Source organism: Falco peregrinus, chromosome 20 (assembly GCF_023634155.1).
Source record: "Falco peregrinus isolate bFalPer1 chromosome 20, bFalPer1.pri, whole genome shotgun sequence".
Classification (NCBI taxonomy): domain Eukaryota; kingdom Metazoa; phylum Chordata; class Aves; order Falconiformes; family Falconidae; genus Falco; species Falco peregrinus.
Genome location: NC_073741.1, coordinates 258,634 through 278,702, shown reverse-complemented (window position 1 = coordinate 278,702; position 20,069 = coordinate 258,634). Strand labels below are relative to the sequence as shown.

The 20,069-nt window shown below is 66.6% G+C and overlaps 2 protein-coding genes across 2 annotated transcripts; both read left to right on the top strand.

The window, feature by feature from the left end:
• The first annotated feature begins 2 nt into the window (after positions 1 to 2).
• On the top strand, positions 3 to 6,222 carry RTN2 (reticulon 2). The gene is given in 12 exon segments (XM_055792467.1): positions 3 to 89; positions 814 to 1,026; positions 1,919 to 1,963; positions 2,080 to 2,121; positions 2,124 to 2,451; positions 2,761 to 2,922; positions 3,849 to 4,056; positions 4,394 to 4,532; positions 5,031 to 5,100; positions 5,574 to 5,620; positions 5,800 to 5,858; positions 5,975 to 6,222. Coding segments are annotated over 12 exon segments (1,443 nt in total). The 3' UTR covers positions 6,018 to 6,222.
• A 2,468-nt stretch (positions 6,223 to 8,690) lies between these two features.
• On the top strand, positions 8,691 to 15,314 carry FOSB (FosB proto-oncogene, AP-1 transcription factor subunit). Its single transcript, XM_055792491.1, is given in 6 exon segments — positions 8,691 to 9,974; positions 11,299 to 11,343; positions 11,345 to 11,608; positions 11,722 to 11,829; positions 12,778 to 12,927; positions 13,091 to 15,314. Coding segments are annotated over 6 exon segments (759 nt in total). The 5' UTR covers positions 8,691 to 9,848; the 3' UTR covers positions 13,157 to 15,314.
• The last annotated feature ends 4,755 nt before the right edge of the window (positions 15,315 to 20,069 follow it).

The following is a 20,069-nucleotide window of genomic DNA, read 5'->3' as shown; positions in this document are numbered from 1 at the left end:
CCATGGCCACGCCCCCGGTGCCGGCGGTGCCCGCCTTCTTAAAAGGGCAACGGCTTCGAGTGGTCCCCACCTATCTGGGGAGCGGAGCAGTAACACACACACCCCCCAGTGCCCCCCAAAGCTGTCCAGTTCTGGGGACTGGGGGAACTGGGATGGTACTGGATAGGCTCTGGAGGGGCACTAGGGGTACTGGGAGAGCAATGGGGGCACTGGGAGGCACCGGGGGGGCTCTAAGGTGATACTGGGGGCACTGAGAGGGCAATGGAGGGCTCTGAGATGATACTGGGGGCACTGGGAGATACTGGGGGGGCACTGGGAGGGCAATGGAGGGCTCTGAGGTGATGCTGGGGGCACTGGGGAGGCACTGGGAGGGCAACGGGGAGCTCTGAGGTAATACTGGGGGCACTGGGAAGACACTGTCGGGACTTTGACAGGTACTGGGCGGCACTAGGGCATACTGGAGTGGATTCTTGAATATACTGGGAGGGGGATTCTGGGCACTCCAAGGAGTCCTGGGTGACGCCAGTGCCCAGTGCGGGTGCCCGATGCCGGTGCTCGGTAGCAGATCCCGGTGCCCGGTAGCCACTGCCAGATCCTGGTGCCAGACCCCTGTACCGGTGCCAGGTCTCGGTCTCGATGCCTGGTACCCGGTCCCAGTGCCCGGTGCCCGGTACCAGATGCCGGTGCTCGGTAGCCGGTGCCGGTGCCCGGTAGCAGATGCCGGTGCCCGGTAGCAGACCCCGGTGCCAGGTAGCAGATGCCGATGCAGGTACCGGTATCCGGTGCCCAGTAGCAGATGCCGGTGCCCGGTAGCAGATGCCGGCGCCCGGTAGCAGATGCCGGTCTCGGTGCCCGGCCCCCCGGTGGGCCCCGCCCCCAGCCCCGCCCCCCCCGCCGCCGCCCTTTGTCCGCCGCGGGCCCCGCCATGGCGGTGCGGTGATGCGCGGCGGGGCCGGCCCGGGGGCAACCGGGAGCCCCATGCGGGGGCCGCCGCCATGGGGCAGGTCCTGGGCTTCGCCCACTGCAGTACGCACCGGCACCGGGAGGGGCCGCGGCTCCGGGAGTGGCTGGGGATGGGGCGGCGGGAGGGGCTGGGGTACCGGGCTGGGGCTACCGGGAGGGGCCGGGGGTGGCGGTACCGGGAGTGGCTGGGGGTACCGAGGATGCGGATACCGAGGGTGAAGGCACCGGGAGTAGCCGGGTATCGGGGTACCGGGAGGGGCCGGGGGCACCGGCGATGCGGGTACCGGGGATGAGGGTACCGGGAGGGGTCGGGGATGGAGGTACCGGGATGGGGGTACCGGGAGGGGCCGAGGATGGGAGCACCGCGATGGGAGCGCCGGGAGGGTCCAGGAATGGGGATACCAGGATGGGGCTACTGGGAGGGGCCAGGGATGGAGGTACCCGAGCTGGGAGATCCGGGGCTGGAGGTACCGGGAGTGGCCGGGAATGCGGGAACCGGGATGAGGGTACTGGGATGTGGCGCTGGGAGGGGCCGGGGACGATGAACCGGGCTGAGGGCACCGGGGCTGGGGGCATCAGGAGGGGCCGGGGATGCGGGATCTGATGTGAAGGTACCAGAGATGGGGCGCTGGGAGGGGCCGGGGCCGGGGGCACCGGGAGGGGCTGGGGGCACCGGAATGGGAAGGGACCGGGGGCACTGGGTCCGGGGCCACCGGGAGAGTTTGGGGCCACCGGAAGGGACTGGGGGCACCGGGCTGGGATGGGGCTGGGGGCACCGGGACAGGGCGTGCCCGGGGGAAGGGGGGCACCCGGGGGGGGGGGGCATAGGGCCTGGGAGGGTTGGTGCAGGTTTTGGGGCGGGGGGGGCACCGTGCACTGCGGGGACACAACAGGGACATGGGGCAGGGGGTGGCCACGCGCCCCCATCCCCCTGCTCCCCCCACCCCACCACCAGAAGAGGCTCCATCCACGGCTTCCACCACGCCGGACTCCACGGAGGGTGAGCAGGGGCGACCCCCCCCCCCCCATTTTGGGGTGCACCTTTGTTGAGGGGGGACCATGAGGATGACCTAAACCCCCCCTTCCTTGACCCCTCTGACGCCCCCCCCCCCCAAGGTGGCAACGAGGAGTCGGACTTCCCCGAGCTGCAGGTGGCATCGGAGCCCCCCGAGGAGGAGGAGGAGGAGGAGGATGAAGATGGAGTGACAGCAGCAGGGGGGGAACCCCGGGGACCCCCCCGGGAACTCACTTTCTCCTACATCGCCTTTCAAGGCGGGGGGTCCTCCAACGAGCCGGCCCCCCGCTGTCGTCGAGACTCCCGTCGGGGCCGCCCACCCCGCCTGAGCTCAGGACTCCCCGGGGGGCCCCTCCGGGGGCCGGACCCCCGCTTGGCTGCCAGAGCCCCCCCCAAACGTCCTGAGGAGCCCCCGCCCCCCCTCGAGGGGCAGCTGGAGGTCGGGGGGGGCCCTACCAGATTTGGGGGGCCCTGAGACTGAGGAGACCCTGATGAGCCTGGGTATGGGGGGGGGTGGGGTGTTGGGGGGGGGCTTGGGGTGGTGAGAATCCCTGGGGCACCCGGGGCGGGGGGCTCATGTCAGGGGGAGGTCCCTGTGGGGGCTGGGGCAATGGGGAGGGGTCCCCAATGTGGGTGGGTTTGTGGATGTGAAGGGGTTTGGGGCACCCCTGGGGGGAGCTGGGGGCGATGGGGGGGACCTGGGGGGGGGAGGGGGGGCTCGGGGCCATGGGGATGGTGGGCCCCTGACAGCCCCCTGACCCTCCCCCCCTCTTTTCTCACAGCAGCTCCTGCGCCCCAACCCCCGCCCGCAGTCCCTCCCCAATCCGCAGGGGGCGCCTTGCTCCTGCCGCCCCCCGCGCCCCCCCCGGACCCTCCCTCAATCCCGGACCCTCCCCCAGCGCCCCCTGAGCAATCACTGAGCCCGCCGGCATCTGATGTCCTGGGTGAGCAGCCAATCAGAGCCCCGGGGCACTGCGGGGGGTGGGGGGGGTGGGGGGGAGGGGAGATCACGGCGGGGGGTGGGGGTGGGGGGGTGGGGATCCGGTTGCAGGGTGGACCCAGGCATCCAGTTGGGATTGGTGGCTAAATATAGGGGTGACACCCCCCCACCCCCCCCCCACCCCAGCAGCACCCGCGGGAGCCATGGAGGGCCAAGGTGGGTGCGGGGGGCACCCATGGCGGGGGGGGGGGTGCGCTCCCCTTCCCCGCAGCTGGGGCTGTCACTCGGGGGGGGGGACAGCTGGGGGGGGCGCCGTGGGGGCACTGGGGAGGGTACTGGGAGGCACTGGGAGGATCCGGGAGCATTAGGAGGAGCCTGGGGGGCTACTGGAGGGGCATTTGGGAGCGCTGGAGGGGCACTGGAAAGACTGAGGAGATACTGGAGGGGCTCTGGGAGCACTGAGGGCATACTGGGGGCACTGGAGGGGATCCTGGGGGTCACTGGGAGGCTCTGGAGGGGCTCTGGGAGCACTGGGGGGATACTGGGGGCTCTGGAGGGGCTCTGGGAGCACTGAGGGGATAGTGCAGGATACTGAGAGGTGCTGGAGGGGATACTAGGGGCTCTGGGAGGATGGAGGGGATACTGGGGGGCACTGGGAGGGATACTAGGGAGCTCTGGAGGGGCTCTGGGAGCACTGAGGGGTTACTGGGAGGCTCTAGAGGGGCACTGGGAGGTGCTGGAGGGGATACTGGGGAGCATGGGGAGGGATACTGGGGGGTGCTGGGAGCACTGAGAGTATGCTGTGAGGCACTGGGGGGGATATTGGGAGGCTCTGGAGGGGCTCTGGGAGTACTGAGGGGATACTGGGATATACTGGGCGGTAGGGAGGGATACTGGGGGAGCCCTGGGCGCAGCGCTGTGTCCCTGCAGTGTGGGAGCTGCTGTACTGGCGGGCACCGGGGCGGTCGGCGCTGGTGCTGGTTGGGGTGCTGGGCACCCTGGGGTGCCTAGCGCGGTTCAGTGCCATCAGTGTGGGCGCCTACGGGGCGCTGGCCACGCTGGCTGTCACCGTCCCCCTGCGCCTGCATCGTGTTGCCCTGCGAGTGCTGCGCCGCCACCCACCTGAGCCACCCTGCCGGTGAGTGACACCCTGGGGACCCTGAGGGGGCGGTCACCGGCACCCTCCTGGTGCCACCCCTCTGCCTGTCGCTGTCCCCATAGTGGGGGATGGCCCTGATGTCCCTGTCCTCTCACCCAGGGTGGCCCTGATGTCCCTGTCCCTGTGGGGTGGCCCTGCCACCCCTGTGCCCTGTCCCTGCCATCCCCATGACACAGGGTGGACCTGTGGTCCCCATCCCCACCCCATGGCGTGTCCCTGCCACCCCCATCTCCACAGCTGTCCCTGCGGTCCCCATCCCCCCCCACTGGTTTGTCTCTGTGCTCCCTGTCCCAGTCCCACCCCTGTCCCCATGCAGGACACAGCCGGAGGGGACCGTGGGGCTGAGCCCCGAGGAGCAGCAGCGCTGGGCCCGGCGCCTGGCCCAGCACCTCGTCGCCGCCACCCACACCCTCACCCGCCTCTTCCTGGTCCACAGCGTCCCCGAGTCCCTCAAGGTGACTGTCACCCTGCAGGGGGGCCATGGGGGGCATGAGGGCAGTGGGGACACAGGCACTGAGGACACTGGGGGACATGGGTGGCACTGGGGACATGGGACCATTGTGGATGTAGGGGGCATGGGGGGGCACAGGGGACGTGGGGACACTGGGGACATGGGGACACAAGGGGCACTGGGAATGGGGACACAGGGCCATTGAGGGCACAGGGGACACTAGGGACATGGGGCCATTGAGGACATGGGGGGCACTGGGTGCGTGAGGTCCTGGGGGGTGCTGGTGACATAGGGAACATGGAGGACACGGGGGACACAGGGACACTAGGGGATGTGGGGACACCAGGACATGGGGGTGGAGGGGACACCAAGGGACAGGGGAAGGTGGGGTGCCCCACAAACCAAGGGCACTTGGGGGGGAGGGGCTGGGGCTGGGGTCATGAGGACGCCGGTGGCACGGTGCCACTGGGGTGGTGATGGTGCCACCGGGCTGTGGCCGCAGTTCGCCTTCTTCTTCTACCTGCTGACCTACGTGGGGGCTGTCTGCAATGGGCTGACGCTGCTGGGAGCGGGTACGGCACCAGCACAGCGACACCGGTGGGGACAGGGACGTGGGTGGGGATGGGGACGTGGGGGAGGGATGGGAGAGAAGGGACGCGGGTGGGGATGGGGACACGGGTGGCGACGGGGACATGGGGGAGGGATAGGAGAGAAGGGACATGGGTGGGGACAGGGACATGGGGGAGGGATGGGAGACAAGGGACATGGGATGGGGACAGGGACAAGGGATGGGGACAGGCAGAAGGGATGCTGCCTGGCAAGGGGACAGGGTGTGGATATGGCTGGGGGATGAGGGGACAGGGGTTGGGGATATGGGTAGTGCCTGGGGACAGGGGGGATGACACAGGGATGGGGACAGCACGGGGATGGGGGACACTCTGGGGACAGTGGGTGGAGCATGGGGATGGGTGTGTGTGTGCGGTACATGGACAGGGGACAGGAGGGGGACATGGGGACCTGGTGTGACATGGCTCTCCCTGTCCAGGTGTCATCTGTGCGTTCACCTTCCCCGTGCTCTACCGGCACCACCAGGTACGGGGACACGGGGGCTGGAGAGGGTTGGGGACATGGGGGGACATGGGGGATGGAGAGGGTTGGGGACATGGGGGGACACACATGGAAGTCTGGGGAGGGTCGAGGGGTATCCTCTGCCCCCCCCCCCCCCCCCCCCCCGTGTCCCCACCTGTTCCCCATGTCCCCGATGTCCCCAGGCCCAGATCGATCAGTATGTGAGTCTGGTGAGGAGCCACCTGAGTCACCTCCGAGCCAGGTGAGGGCCCCACCCCCTCCCCCCCCCCTACTCCAGGGTGCCCCCCGGGGGGTCTTGGGGTGCCCCAGGGGGAGTCTCGGGGTGCCCCGCCCCCCCCAACTCCCCTCTGCCCCCAGGATCCAGGCCAAGCTCTCAAGTGCCAAAGTGAAGCCGCGGTGACCCCCCCTTGTCCGTCCCCCCCGAGGGTGACAACTTGGGGGTGGGGGTGGCCGGGGCCCCCCCCCCCACATCGCTCCCACCCTGCATGGGGGGGTGGTCAGTCGGGGGAGGTGGGGGTCGTGTCACCCCCTCCGTGTCCTTTCCCCCCTCCCCTCTGTGCGTGTGGGGGGGTGTCACACTTTAATAAAAACTCTTGTGACAACCAGGTTTGATTGGGGGGACATGGGGGGGGGGACATGGGGAATGTTGGGGAGGGACAGGGACATGGGGAATGTAGGGACATGGTGGGGCAGAGACATGGGGGACATGTGAGGACATGGTGGGGGGACACAGCTGGGGGGGACATGGGGAGTGTGGGGGGGGCAGGGACATGGGGGAACATGTGAGGACATGGCAGGGGGACACAGAGGACATGGTGGACATGGTGGGGGGACACAGGGACATGTGAGGACATGGTGGGGGGGATGTAGGGACACAGGGGGGCATGGAGGGGACACAGGGGACAGGGACATGTGAGGACATGGGGGGACAGGAGGACATGGGGGGACAGGATCATGTGAGGACACAGTGGGGGGGGGACACTGACATATGAGGACATGGTTGGGGGGACAGGGACATGGTGGGGGGGGGACATGGGAACACAGGGACATGGGGACACGTGTAGGCACAAGGGACACGGAGGGGCACAAGGAACACAGGGGGCACTGGGTCAGGGGCCGTGGGGGGACACGAGTGACACGTGGGGGGGTGGGCACTGGGTCCCCTTCCCCGCAGCCGCTGGGGCTGCGCTGGCTAAGCAGCCGGTGAACGGGGGAGCTCCCGTGACCCCCACCCGTGTCCCCTGTCCCCTCCCGTGTCGTCGTCCCCCAGCGTGTGCTCCCCAGCTCCCTCCATCCCGCCTTTCCGCCCCCCCCCCCCCCCCCTCCGCGCCCCGGGACCGCGCGGGCATGCAGCGGCGCAGGCCCCGCCCCCGCCCCGCCCCCATTGCCAAGGCCACGGCCGTTGCCGCGCGACGTAAACATAGGACGCCGGACGTGGTGACGTCAGCGGCATGGAACGCCGTCGCCAGGGCGACACGCGCCGTGTTTACTCCGGTCGCGACACGTGGGGACAGGACCGGGCTGGGGACAGCGGGGCGGGGAGGGGGGGGGTGGAGAAACCGGGGAGGAGAACACGTGGGGACGAGAGGGGGAACACCGGGGAGGGGGGGGGACGGGACACCGGGGAGGGGACACCGGGACGGGGGGGGGGGGGGGCACCAGGAGGGAATGACATGGGGACACTGGGATAGGGACACCGAGGGCGGGACGGGGACATGGGGACACCGGGCAGGGGGACACCGGGACTGGGAAAGCCCGGCCGGGGCCAGGACACCGGGACTGGGACACCGGGACTGGGACAGGCCGGCCGGGGCCGGGACACCGGGACTGGGGCAGCCCGGCCGGGGCCGGGGCACCGGGACTGGGACCCCTCCGACCCCGCCCCCCGAGCTGGAGGTGGGGCATGAATGAAGGACGGGAAGTGGATGAATGAATAAGCGAATGAATAAATAAATGAATGAAGGGGCGTGGGAACTGCCCCCTGCCCCGGGTCGCCGTTCCCCCGCCGTGACTCAGCGCCGGTTCCCGCCGGTGGCATCAACCCCTGGTGTCAGCCCCGGTCCTGTAAAGGGACCGGGATACCCCCCCGGGACTCTGGTTGCCGACACCCCCCATACCGGGAAGCCCCCCTCGGTGCCCATGGAGGGCATGGGGACGGTACTGGGACTCCCCCCGCGGTGTGCCGCCACTCGGTACCGGAGACTCCCGGGTGCTCTGGAGCCCAGCCCCGGTGGCGTACCGGAGGGGGGAAGGTGTGTACCCCGAGACCCCCCGGTGTGCCCCCCCCTCCCGGTAACACCCCGGGGAGCAGTTCCCATCGCGCCGGTACCGGGACTCGGTGCCCATCCTCATCCACCTCTTGTTACCGAGACCCCCCCCCCTATTATTGGGACTCCCCTTCCGTTACCGGGACACATCCCCCCTCCTTACCAGAACCATCCTTTGGGCTGCAGCGCTGAGTGGGGGGAGGGGGTCCTGGAGGGGTGTCTCGGTGGGGGTCCCTGGGGGAGGAGGAGATCCCGGGGACGGTTACCGGGTCCGGGGGGAATGTGTGTTACTGGGTGGGGGTCCCGGGATCGGTGGGTGGTCCAGCGGGGGTGTTACCAGTAGAGGGGGATGTCCCGGGGGTGGGAGGATGGGTGTATGGGTGGTCTCGGGGGCGGGTCTGGGGGTGGTGGTGGTCCCCGTGTGAGGGGGTCCTGGGGTCGGGGGGGTCGGCGGGGAAGTGGGGGTGGGGTCCGGGAGGGGGGTCCGGGGGGGTCCGGCAGGGGGTGTTACCAGGTAGAGGGGGATGTCCTGGGGAGGGGGGGATGGGGGATCCGGGGGATTTACTGGGTGTATGGGTGGTCGCAGGGGTGGGGGGGTCCGGGGTGGGGGTTACCGGTTGAGGGGGGGCCCTGGGTCGGGGGGGCCCGGCGGCGGTGTTATGGAGTAGCGGGGGATGTCCCGGGGGGGGGGGGGGGGGGGTGGGTCCGGGGGGGTGGTCCTGGGTGTGTTGGGGGTCCCGGGGGTGGGGTGTGGGGGGGTGTTACCGGGTGTGCGGGGCCGTCGCCCCGGACGGTTCAGGCCGTTTCTAGAACCGCGGCGCCCGTTTCTATTAATACGCGTTTCGGCGGCGGCGGCGGCGGCGGCGGCGAAGGGAATCCCTGTGACGTCATTGCTAGGATACCAAACAAACACTCCGAGACAAGCCCATATATGGCTAATTGCGTCACAGGAACTCCGGAGAGGCGGGGCGAGGGATCCCCCCGTTCCCCGCCCGTCACGGAGCCTCTTAAACGGCGGCGACGGCTCCGGGAGCTGCAGAACGACGGTGACAACGGTGGCGACGGCGACTGCGGGGTCTGGGGGGTCCCGGGGGGTCCGGAGCGGCGGTGGCGGCTGTTGTGACGTCAGAGAAGGGGGCGGGGCACCGCCGTATAAAGCCGGCGGCGCGGCAGTGAGCAGTTCATTCATAAAAAGCGGAGACCGGGGGAAGCGGCGGGAGCTTTACCGGTACTTTAGCACCGGTGTTGGGGGGGGAGGGGGAAAACGAGCTTCTACCGGGCCTCGTAACGACCGAACCGGAGCCTGGGAAAAGATTTACCGGAGCTTCGAGGGATCAGCCGGGATTTTCCAGCGGAGAACCGGAGCCTGAGAACGGACGTACCGGAGCTTAGAGAGACCAACCGGGACTTTGTAGCAGCGAACCGGAGCTTGGGAACGGACGTACTGGGGCCTTATACCGTAGAACCGGGGGCCTAAACTGGACGAGCGGAGCCTGGGATCGGACTTACTGGGGGTTTATACCGGAGAACCGGGGGTCTAGACCGGAGGAGCGGAGCCTGGGAACGGACTTACCAGGGGTTTATACCGGAGAACCAGGGATCTAGACTGGAGCAGCGGACCCTGGGAACGGACTTACCTGGGGTCTAGACCGAAGGAGCGGAGCCTGAGAACGGACTTACGGGGGTTTATACCAGAGCACCGGAGCTTCGGACGGACCAGCAGAGCCTGGAACGGCAGCACCGGCGCTTCGTACCGGCTTTTACCACGGATGCCCCGGAGCTCATAGCACCGGACCGGGACTTGCCCCCCGTATAACCCCCCCTCTTGGCAGAGCCACCCACGGGGGGACCCCCCACCCCAATCTCGGCGGCGGGGGGGGGGGCAGGGGCCTGGCGGAGCGGGATGCCGGTAGCCTGAGCCCGCAGCCTTGGCGCGGCGGGGCCGCCCCCGCGCCCCCGGGGCCATGTATCAGGGCTTTCCCGGGGACTACGACTCAGGATCCCGGTGCAGCTCCTCCCCCTCGGCGGAATCCCAGTATCTTTCCTCGGTCGATTCCTTCGGGAGCCCGGGAGCGGCGGCGGCCGCGCAGGTGAGCGTTAAACTGGAGGGGGAGGGGGAGGAGGGGGGAGAGGGGGGCGGGAAGGTGCCGAGGGGGCGGGGTCGTGCGTAAACGCGTGACGCGGTGGAACCCTCCGTGATGACGCGGCGCACGTACGGCGCGCGCGGGGTTTATTTTGGAACGCGCGCGCACGCCGGCCCCCCCCCCCTCCCCCCCTTCATTCGTTGCTAAGGGACACGCCCCCTCCCGCTTGGCCACGCCCTTACGCGGCGCTGATTGGCTGAAGCCTCGGAGAGGAGTAGGGGGTCGCCCCACGCGTGAATTGGGGGGGTGTGTGTGTCATAAGTTTTCGGGGGGGGGGGGGGGGGGGCAGTGCGCCCCTCCCCTCACGGTGTAAACGGGGCACCCGGGTCGTGGTTGGTTCCAGTTGTCTGTGTGTCCCCACATGGAAATGGGGGGAGGGGGTGATGCAGCCCCCCCCCCCCCCCCCCCCCCCAAAAAAAAAAAGGATCCTCGTGTAACTTAGGGGGTGAGGGGAACGGATATCCCCTCCCCCCCAGTGTCGGTGCTACCGGGGGGCAGCTGGTTCAGGTGTCGTCCTCCCTGAATTGGGGAGGGGGGGATGCATTCCCCCACCCCCAGGCCCTCGTGAGCCAGTGGGGGGATGGGTAACCCCCAGGGTCCTGGTGCAACTGGGAAAGGGGGTCCCCCCACTGTGTGCCCCCCCCCCCCATTCCATTTGGTTCCCAGTGTGATTCTTTTTCTTTTGGGGGGGGTGTCCCCCTTAGTGCCCCCAGCACCCAGGGTATGAGATCCCAGTTCAAAATGGGGAGGGGCGTGGTCCAGTGGGGGGACCCAGAGCTGCCACCCCTCCCCCATGTGGGCTCTGTTGTGTGTTGGTGAAAAATGGGGAGCCCCGTGCAACGGGGGGGGGGGGGGGTCCTAGGAGGGCCTCGTGCAAACCGTGTGTGTGGTGGGGGGAGGGGTGCTTGCACGTTCAGTGCTGGGGGGTAGGGAGCTCCTGCACTTTGGTGCTGAGGGGCTCTTGCACGGTTGGGGGGGGGGTGCGGGGCACAAGGGTGGTGCGTGTTGGTGCCAGGGGCACGAGGATGTTGCACACACTAGTGCCAGGGAGCTGTTGCACGCCAGTGCTGGGGCACGAGGGCGTTGCACCAGGGAGCCCTTGCACGTGTGTGCAGGTGACCTGAGCGCATCACCCCTGACACCCAGCCCCTCTTGCACGCGGGGGGGGCCACCGTGTGGCAGGGTGCCCCCCAACCATGGGTGTCCCGTCCCCCCTGTGTCGTCTCCCCCCCCCCCCAGTGCCTAACCCCGCCGCTCCCTGTCCCCGCAGGAGTGCAGCGGCCTGGGGGACATGCCTGGCTCCTTCGTGCCCACGGGTGACGGCCATCACCACCAGCCAGGACCTGCAGTGGCTGGTGCAACCCACCCTCATCTCCTCGGTGCAACCCACCCTCATCTCCTCGGTGGCCCAGTCGCAGCCCCCCGGGGCACCCATGGCGCACCCTCCCCCACCCGTCGATCCCTACGATCTTCCAGGACCAAGTTATTCCACGCCGGGCATGGGCGCCTTTGCCACAGGGTCAACAGCACCACCGGCACGTCCCACCCGCGCCCGGCCCCGGCGCAGCCGCGAGGAGACGGTGAGTGGTGACACCCATGGGGGGGTGATGGGGTGGAGGGGTGACTGGGTGGGGGACAGACACCCATGGGGGGACATGGTGGCCGCTGACTGATGGCCTTGTCCCTCTGGTAGTTGACGCCGGAGGAGGAGGAGAAGCGGCGGGTGCGGCGGGAGAGGAACAAGTTGGCAGCGGCCAAGTGCCGTAACCGGCGCCGGGAGCTGACGGATCGGCTGCAGGCGGTGAGTGCTTGGGGACAGGCTGAGGACAGCGGTGGCATTGCGGCTGGGGGGGGTGGCAGTGGCTCCCTGGGGTGGTGGTGTCCCTGGTTGTGGGGATAGGTTGGTGTCCTTGGGGATGGTGGTGTCCCCAGGTTATAGGAGCGTTGCCCTTAGAGCTGGGGACAGCAGTGTCCCCAGGGCTGAGGGACACTGGAAGGGAATGATGATGATGATGCACTCGGAGCTGGGGACACCAGGTGGGGACAGCAGTGTCCCCAGAACCAAGGGATGCTGGAAGGGGATGCTGGTGATGATACCCTCAAAAATGGGGACAGCGGTGTCCCCAGGGCTGAGGGACATGAAGGGGGGAATGATGATACCCTAGGAGCTGGGGACACCACGTGGGGACGGTGGTATCCCTAGGGCTGAGGGACACTGGAGGTGACAATGTGCCCAAGACCTGGCTGTGTCAGAGGGGACAGATGCCTGTGGGGTGTGCATCCTGAGGGTGTTGCATGGGGACAACAGTGTCCCCAGCACCAGGGGACACTGGAAGGGGACAATGACATCCCTAGGAGCTGGGGACATCGGAGGGGGACAGGCCACTACCTGTGAGTGCTGGTATGGCAGAGCCAGGCACATTGAGGGGAGGTGACAAGGTCACAGGAGCTGGGGTTGGTGACATTGTAGAGGACCAAGGCTGTCCCCAGGAGTTGGGGACATCAGAGGGGACAGACTGATGCCCAGGGATGTCTGAGGGGGGCAGGGGACATTGGAGGAGGACCTGGGGACGGTGCTGTCCCCAGGGGCAGGGACATCGTCTGACTTGGGCATGCTGGAGGGCAACCACCCCCATCCTGGCATCCACAGGCGATGGTGACCCACCCCCCATCCCCAAGGTGGGGACAACAGTGTGCCCGGTCCCCTACTCACCCTATCCCCCCCCCCCCCCCCCCCCGCCCCCCGCAGGAGACAGACCAGCTGGAGGAGGAGAAAGCGGAGCTGGAGTCGGAGATCGCGGAGCTGCAGAAGGAGAAGGACCGGCTGGAATTCGTCCTGGTGGCCCACGCCCCTGCCTGCAAGCTCCCATACGAGGACGTCGGTTCCTTGGGTGCCCAGGTGAGCACCTTGGGCAAGGAAGAGCCGGCGGGGACCGTCACCTTCCTCCCCCCGGGGCCGTTCCAGCCGAGCGCCCAGGGTCCCTTCCCCAGCTGCTGCTTCGGGGGTCCCTCAGGACCACCTAACCCATCCTATACGTCTTCGTTTGTGTTCACCCACCCAGAGGGAACCACCTGCGGAGCCTCGCATCAGCGGAGCAGCAGCAGCGACCAGTCCTCGGACTCCTTGAATTCTCCCTCGCTCCTCGCGTTGTGAACGGGGTCCCTCCCCTCCCCACCCAAACCTGGGCACCTCCCCCCTCCCCAGGTGGTGTTTTTGGGGCTTTTTTTTAAAACATTTTTCCTTTTTAATTTAATTTTTTTTCCACCCCTTTCCCCTTGATTTTTAGTTTTTTTGCACATCCGTAGGCCCAGGGGTTGGATGTTGGTGAGGTTCTGGTGCCTGGATGGAGGGTGGCCGTGTGGTGGAGGTGGCCATGTGATGTGGTGCCATCGTTCCTGTGGCATCCAGGCTGCTTTAGAGGTGTCCCGTCCCCATCCCCATCATCCCATGGGGGTTTTGCACCATCTCCACCCATTTGGAGATGTTCCTGCCTGATTTCCACCACCTGGGGGATGTTCCTGTGGTGTCTCAATCACCTTTGAGGTGTCCATCCCTGATCCCCATCATCCATGGGGGTTTTGCACCATCTTAGTCATTCTGGAGATATTCCTGCCTGATTTCCACCACCTGGGGGATGTCCCCATGGTGTCTGCATCACCTTTGAGGTGTCCGTCCCTGATCCCCGTCATTTCATGGGGGTTCCTGCAGTGTCTCCATAATTTTGGAGATGTTCCTACCTGATTTCCACCACCTGGGGGATGTGCCCATGGTGTCTCCATCACCTTAGAGGTGTCCGTCCCCCATCCTTGTCATCTCATGGGGGGTTTTGCAGCATCTCCATTGCTTTGGAGATGTTCCTGCCTGATTTCCACCACCAGGGCAAGGTTCCTGTGGTGACTCCATCACCTTAGAGGTGTCTGTCCCTGATCCCTGTCATCTCATGGGGGGTTTTGCAGCATCTCCATAGCTCTGGAGATGCCCATGTTTGATTTCCACCACCTGGGGAATGTCCCCGTGGTGTCTCTATCACCTTAGAGGTGTCTGTCCCCCATCCTTGTCATCTCATGGGGGGTTTTGCAGCATCTCCATAGCTCTGGAGATGCCCATGTTTGATTTCCACCACCTGGGGAATGTCCCTGTGGTGTCTCTATCACCTTAGAGGTGTCTGTCCCCCATCCTTGTCATCTCATGGGGGTTTTTGCAGCATCTCCATCCCTCTGGAGATGTCCATGTCTGATTTCCACCACCTGGGGGATGTCCCCGTGGTGTCTCCATCACCTTGGAGGTGTCCATCCCCAATCCCCATCATCCCATGGGGGTTCCTGCGGCATCTCCATCCCTCTGGAGATGTTCCTACCTGATGTCAGTCACCCCAGCAAGGTCCCTGTGGCATCTGTGACACTTCAGAGGTGTCTGTGCCTGATTTCTGTTGTTCTGGGGGGCTCCCTGTGCCATCTCCATCCCTTTGGAGACGTCCATACTGTATGTCACTCACCCCAGGAAGGTCCCTGTGTCATTTCTGTTACACTGGAGATGTCTGTGTCATCTCCATCACCCTGAGGGGGGTGTCCATGGGGCATGTCCTTCACCCTGGAGGTGTTGGTGCCACATTTCCATCTCCCTTGGGAGAGTCCCTGTGGCAACTTCATCACCTTCGAGGTGCCTGTGCCACCGCTGCACCAGTCCATGGGGGTCCCTGCAGCATCTCCAACCGCTTGGAGATGCTTCCATTCAAACTCCATCACCCTGGGGGGATCTGTGTGCACCATGTGCCATCTCCACCCCCACCCCCCATGGTCTTCATGCTCCATACCCCCGTTCCCTTGGGGGTCCCAACCCCACCGCTGATGCCAGGTCATAGGGAGATGCCCCCCCCCTCCCCCTCCAACACCTCCAGCACCCACAATGGTGGGTGGGCTCCCAGCCTGCTTGTCCCCCACCCAACTGTGACCACCTCTCCCCCTTCCTCCCTCCCTGCACGGGTCCTGCTGGTGGCTCTGGCACCCCCAACCCTGCGCCGTGTTTTTCCCACCCCACCCCCCGTGACCAAGCTTTGCCAGCGTTGACTCTGTCCTCTCTCTATATTATATATATATATATATTTTTGTTGCGTGGGGCTGCCAGCCCCCGGGAGATGTTTAATTTTTTATTATTATTAATTATTATTATTAATTATTATTGCCTGTGCTGTATTTGTGACTGTTCTGGGGGCAGCTCGGTGCCCCCCTCCCATGTCCGCGCTCCACCCATCCCAAATGTGGCCAATAAAGCAGCTTTGGATCGGCCCCACGGCTCTTCTTTTGGGGGGGGGGGGGGGGGGGGGCATGTGGTCACCAAAGGGTCCTGGGGGGGAAATGGGTTGGGGGGCTGCTGGGAGGAGAGGTGTTTGACTAGGTCCTTTGGGGGGATGGGGCTTGAGGGTCATGGAGGGATGTAGGTTGAGGGTCTTCAGGGATGCGGTTTAAGGGTCCTTTGGGGCTGTGGCTCAAGGGTCCTTGGGGGCTGTGGGGTGAAGGTCTTCAGGGCTGTATCTCGGGGGTCTTTAGAGCCATGGCTTGAGGGTCTTCAGGGATGTGGCTTGGGCACCCTGGGGGACAAGGAGCAGCAGCGTGATGAATCCATGAGCTTCTGGGGATGTGGAGCCCTTGGGTGGGGGGTCGCTGAGGACATGGAGCCCCTTCCCCCATCAGAGACCCTTCAGCATGTGGGGCTGTGGGTCGGGGGGGACGTGGGGGAGAGGAGACCCCTGGGAACATGGAGTTTGGTGGGAGTGTTCTCCCCATTGGCCCACCCACCTGCCAATCAACTGTAAAAATGGGCGGGACTTGCTGCCATGGTTAAGAAAGGGCCACGCCCCTAGCGCCTGCAGTTCCACTGGTGGCCGCCAGGAGGAGCCATTCTGCTCAGTTTGGGCGGTCCTTGCCCAGTTTGGGGGGGTCCTTGCCCAATTTGGTGGGGGTCTCTGCCCAGTTTGGGGGTCCTTTCCCGGTTTGGGGGGGGTCTCTGCCCACTTTAAGGGTCCTTTTCCAGTTGGGGGCAGATCTCTGCCCAGTTTGGGGGGTCTCTATCCAGCCAGGGGGGGAGATGTCCATTCTCTGGGGGTATCTTTTCCTAGTTTGGGAGCTCCCTGCCCAGTCTGGGGGTCCCTGCCCAGTTTGGGGAGTCCCTGCCCAGTCCTGGGGAGGGGGTGTCTGTGCCCAGTCTGGGGGCATCTTTTCCCAGTTGGGCGGAGGTGTCTCTGCCCAGTTTGGGGGGTCCCCTGCCCAGTTCAAGGTGGGGGGCACTTCCCATTCTGGAGGTATCTCTGCCCATTCTGGGGGTGCCTGCCCAGCTTGGAGGGTCCTTACCCAGTTTGGGGGTCCCTGCCCATTCTGGGGGTCCCTGCCCTGCCAGATCCCATGGGGAGCCCGTGCCAGCCATGCCGGGTTGCGGGGGTCCCCCTGACCCCCCCAGCTCTGCTGCCGGGGGGGGGGGTTTCCTTCCTTCCCCCCAGGCCTTGACGTCAGGCGCCTGGTGATTCACACCGGGGCTGGCACACGGGACACGCCAGGACACGCCAGGACACACCAGGACATGCCAGGGACACCATGGGTGTGTGTGTCATGTTCCACCCCCCTCCCCCATGCCTGGGGATGCACTTGGGGACAACATGGGTCCATGTCCCCATGTGTCCCTGTGTGGTGACATCCTTGTCCCCATGTGTTCCTACAAGGTGGGATCCATCCCCATGTGTCCCTGCATGGTGACATCCCTGTCCCCATGCATCCTGTGCAGTGACATCCCTGTCCCCATGTGTTCCTGTGTGGTGACATCCCTGTCCCCATACATTTATATGGTCCCATCCCTGCCCCCATGTGTCCCTGTGTGGTCCCACCGTCTGTGTGTGGTGACACCCCTGTCCCCATGTGTCCCTATAAGGTGGGATCCATCCCCACATGTCCCTGCATGGTGACGTCCCTGTCCCCATGTGTCCCTGTGTGGTCCCATCCCTGTCCCCATGTGTTCCTACAAGCTGGGATCCATCCCCATGTGTCCCTGCATGGTGACATCCCTGTCCCCACCTGTCCCTGCGCAGTGACATCCCTGTCCCCACGTACCCCTTCGTGTTCCCACTCCCCACAGTGACACCCCTCCCCCCATTTATACCCCACCCCCCCCATCCCTCCTCAGGTGGCCACCACTTTCCCCCCCCGTGTCCCCCCCGTCCCTTCCCGTTGCCCCTGCCTGGCGCTGCCGCTTCCGTTGCTGCCGCCACCGTCCCCTTCCCACGGCGTGGGGACGGTGACCCTGGCCCTGCTCCCGCCACGGCCGCGCCGCGGCCACTTATTTTTAGCCATCGCTCCTTCCTGGCCGGATCCGGCACTCGCCTATTTTTGACACGGTGACAAGGAGGGGACACACACACACACACACACGGTGGCCCCATCCCTGCCCCCTCCGGCTGCGCTGAGACCTGCCATGCTGGCAGTGATGGGTGATGCTTGGAGGGTGGCAGGGGGGACCACGGGGGATGGCCGTGTCCTCTGTGTCCCCCTCTCCTTGTTTTCCAGCATTGGGGGACGCACAGGGTGTCACACGAGGTGCCGGATCCAGGCGCCGCAGTGGGGTGGGGTGGGATGGAGCGGGGCCAGGGTGGCCCCCCCCATCCCCCACCCCCAGGGCTTGATCCCGCCCTTGGCCAAGCCACACTGTCCCCAATTCCCTGCCACCCGCCGTCTGGCTGGGTGTCACCACCCCCCCCCAAGGCTGTCGTGTCCCCCTGTGTCGTCCCCCCCCCCGCGGTGGCTTCCCGGCAAGGCTCTGGCGGCCCTTTCCTTCCTCCCCCTCCCCACCCCCCCCCCCCCCCGGCGTGGCCACCGTGGGACAGGGCCTCGCACGAGGAGCCAGTTCTTGCACAGGGGTGGCCTCATGTCCCCAACCCCCGTGCCTGGGGTGTCCCCGTGTCCCCAGCCCCTGTGCCAGCAGTGGCCCCGTGTCCCCTGTCCCCATGCACAAGGACCCAGAGTGAGAGCAAAGGACGCGGCTCTGGCATTAATTTACAGCATCGAAACCATTTATACACAGATGGGGTGGAAGGGGGGGGCTGAGGGGGGCAGCGCCGCCCCCCTTCCCAGGCTGGGGGGCTCTGGGCAAGGCTGTGAGGGGGCACCCAGCTCCAGGAGGTGAGCACCCAACTTTGGGGTGCAGCGATGCACCCAGCTCCGGTGCTGTGGTGCGCACAGCTCCTAGTGCCATGATACGGCCAGATCCTGGTGCAGCGGTGCGCCCAGCTCCAGGGTGCTGCGGTGCACCCAGCATCCAGTGCCATGGAGCACCCAGCACCCGGTGCCACGATGCGCCCAGCTCCAGGGTGCTGCGGTGCACCCAGCACCCAGTGCCATGGAGCACCCAGCACCCGGTGCCACGATGCGCCCAGCTCCAGGGTGCTGCGGTGCACCCAGCACCCAGTGCCATGGAGCACCCAGCACCCAGTGCCATGGAGCACCCAGTACCCGGTGCCACGATGCGCCCAGGTCCAGGGTGCTGCGGTGCACCCAGCACCCAGTGCCATGGAGCACCCAGCACCCGGTGCCACAATGCGCCCAGCTCCAGGGTGCTGCGGTGCACCCAGCACCCAGTGCCATGGAGCACCCAGCACCCAGTGCCATGGAGCACCCAGTACCCGGTGCCACGATGCGCCCAGCTCCAGGGTGCTGCGGTGCACCCAGCACCCAGTGCCATGGAGCACCCAGCACCCGGTGCCACGATGCGCCCAGCTCCAGGGTGCTGCGGTGCACCCAGCACCCAGTGCCATGGAGCACCCAGCACCCGGTGCCACGATGCGCCCAGGTCCAGGGTGCTGCGGTGCACCCAGCACCCAGTGCCATGGAGCACCCAGTACCCGGTGCCACGATGTGCCCAGCTCCAGGGTGCCACGATGCACCCAGCACCCAGTGCCATGGAGCACCCAGCACCCAGTGCCATGGAGCACCCAGTACCCGGTGCCACGATGTGCCCAGCTCCAGGGTGCTGCGATGCACCCAGCACCCGGTGCCACGATGCACCCAGCACCCAGTGCCACAATGTGCCCAGCACCTGGTGCAGCCGCGGCAGGCGCTCAGAGCCGGGCCTGGCCAGGGCGCGAGGGCTGCGGGCGACGCAGGCGCAGGCGGGAGAGGCGCGCCAGGCGTGGCAGGTGGAAGGGCAGGCATCGCACCTCGCGTGCCACGGCCAGCTCGGAGAAGAAGGCGCGTTGGCGCGGCAGCTCCGGCTCGGCCTCGCTCTGCTCCAGGTCCTGCACCACCCCCAGGATCTCCTGCCGTGCCGCTTGGCCCCGCAGCCCCCGCACGTCCAGCACCGCTGCCACGTGCTTCCTCCTGCAGGATGGGGACACTCAGGGGATGGGGACACTCAGGGGACGGGGACACTCAGGGGACGGGGACAGCCCAGTCCCCCTGGCACAGGCAGGCGCCAGGTGTTGCACCCAGTTTTGGAGTGGGGCAACTGGTTTAACTGGTACCAATTGGCAACCAGGATTGGTTCGATGTGAGGCCATCGAAGCAGTGGTGGCCCACTGGGCCAGCGCGTGCCACTGGTGTCCCCCCTGGGGACACGGGGAGGGGACTTGGCACGAGGCAGCGGCCGCTTCCCGGCGGGCAGCCAGGAGGGACCGGCAGCGGGGCGGGGGCTGCCGGGAAGGACGGACGCGGCGTCCTGTCACCCCACTTTGGTCCCCAAGGGGACACCGTGTCCTGCGGGGAGGTGGCATCTTGCCTGGCCATGCCACCCCCGCTGTGGTGGCTTACGGGGACATGTGCCACCCCCGCTCCTGTCCCTATGGGGAATGTGCCACCCTGTTCCCATGTCACCCTGCTCCTGTCCCTATGGGGAATGTGCCACCCCTACTCCTGTCCCTATGGGGAATGTGCCACCCTGCTCCCATGTCACCCTGCTCCTGTCCCTATGGGGAATGTGCCACCCCTACTCCTGTCCCTATGGGGACATGTGTCACCCTGCTCCCATGCCACCCCATTCCTATCCCTATGGGGACACGTGCCACC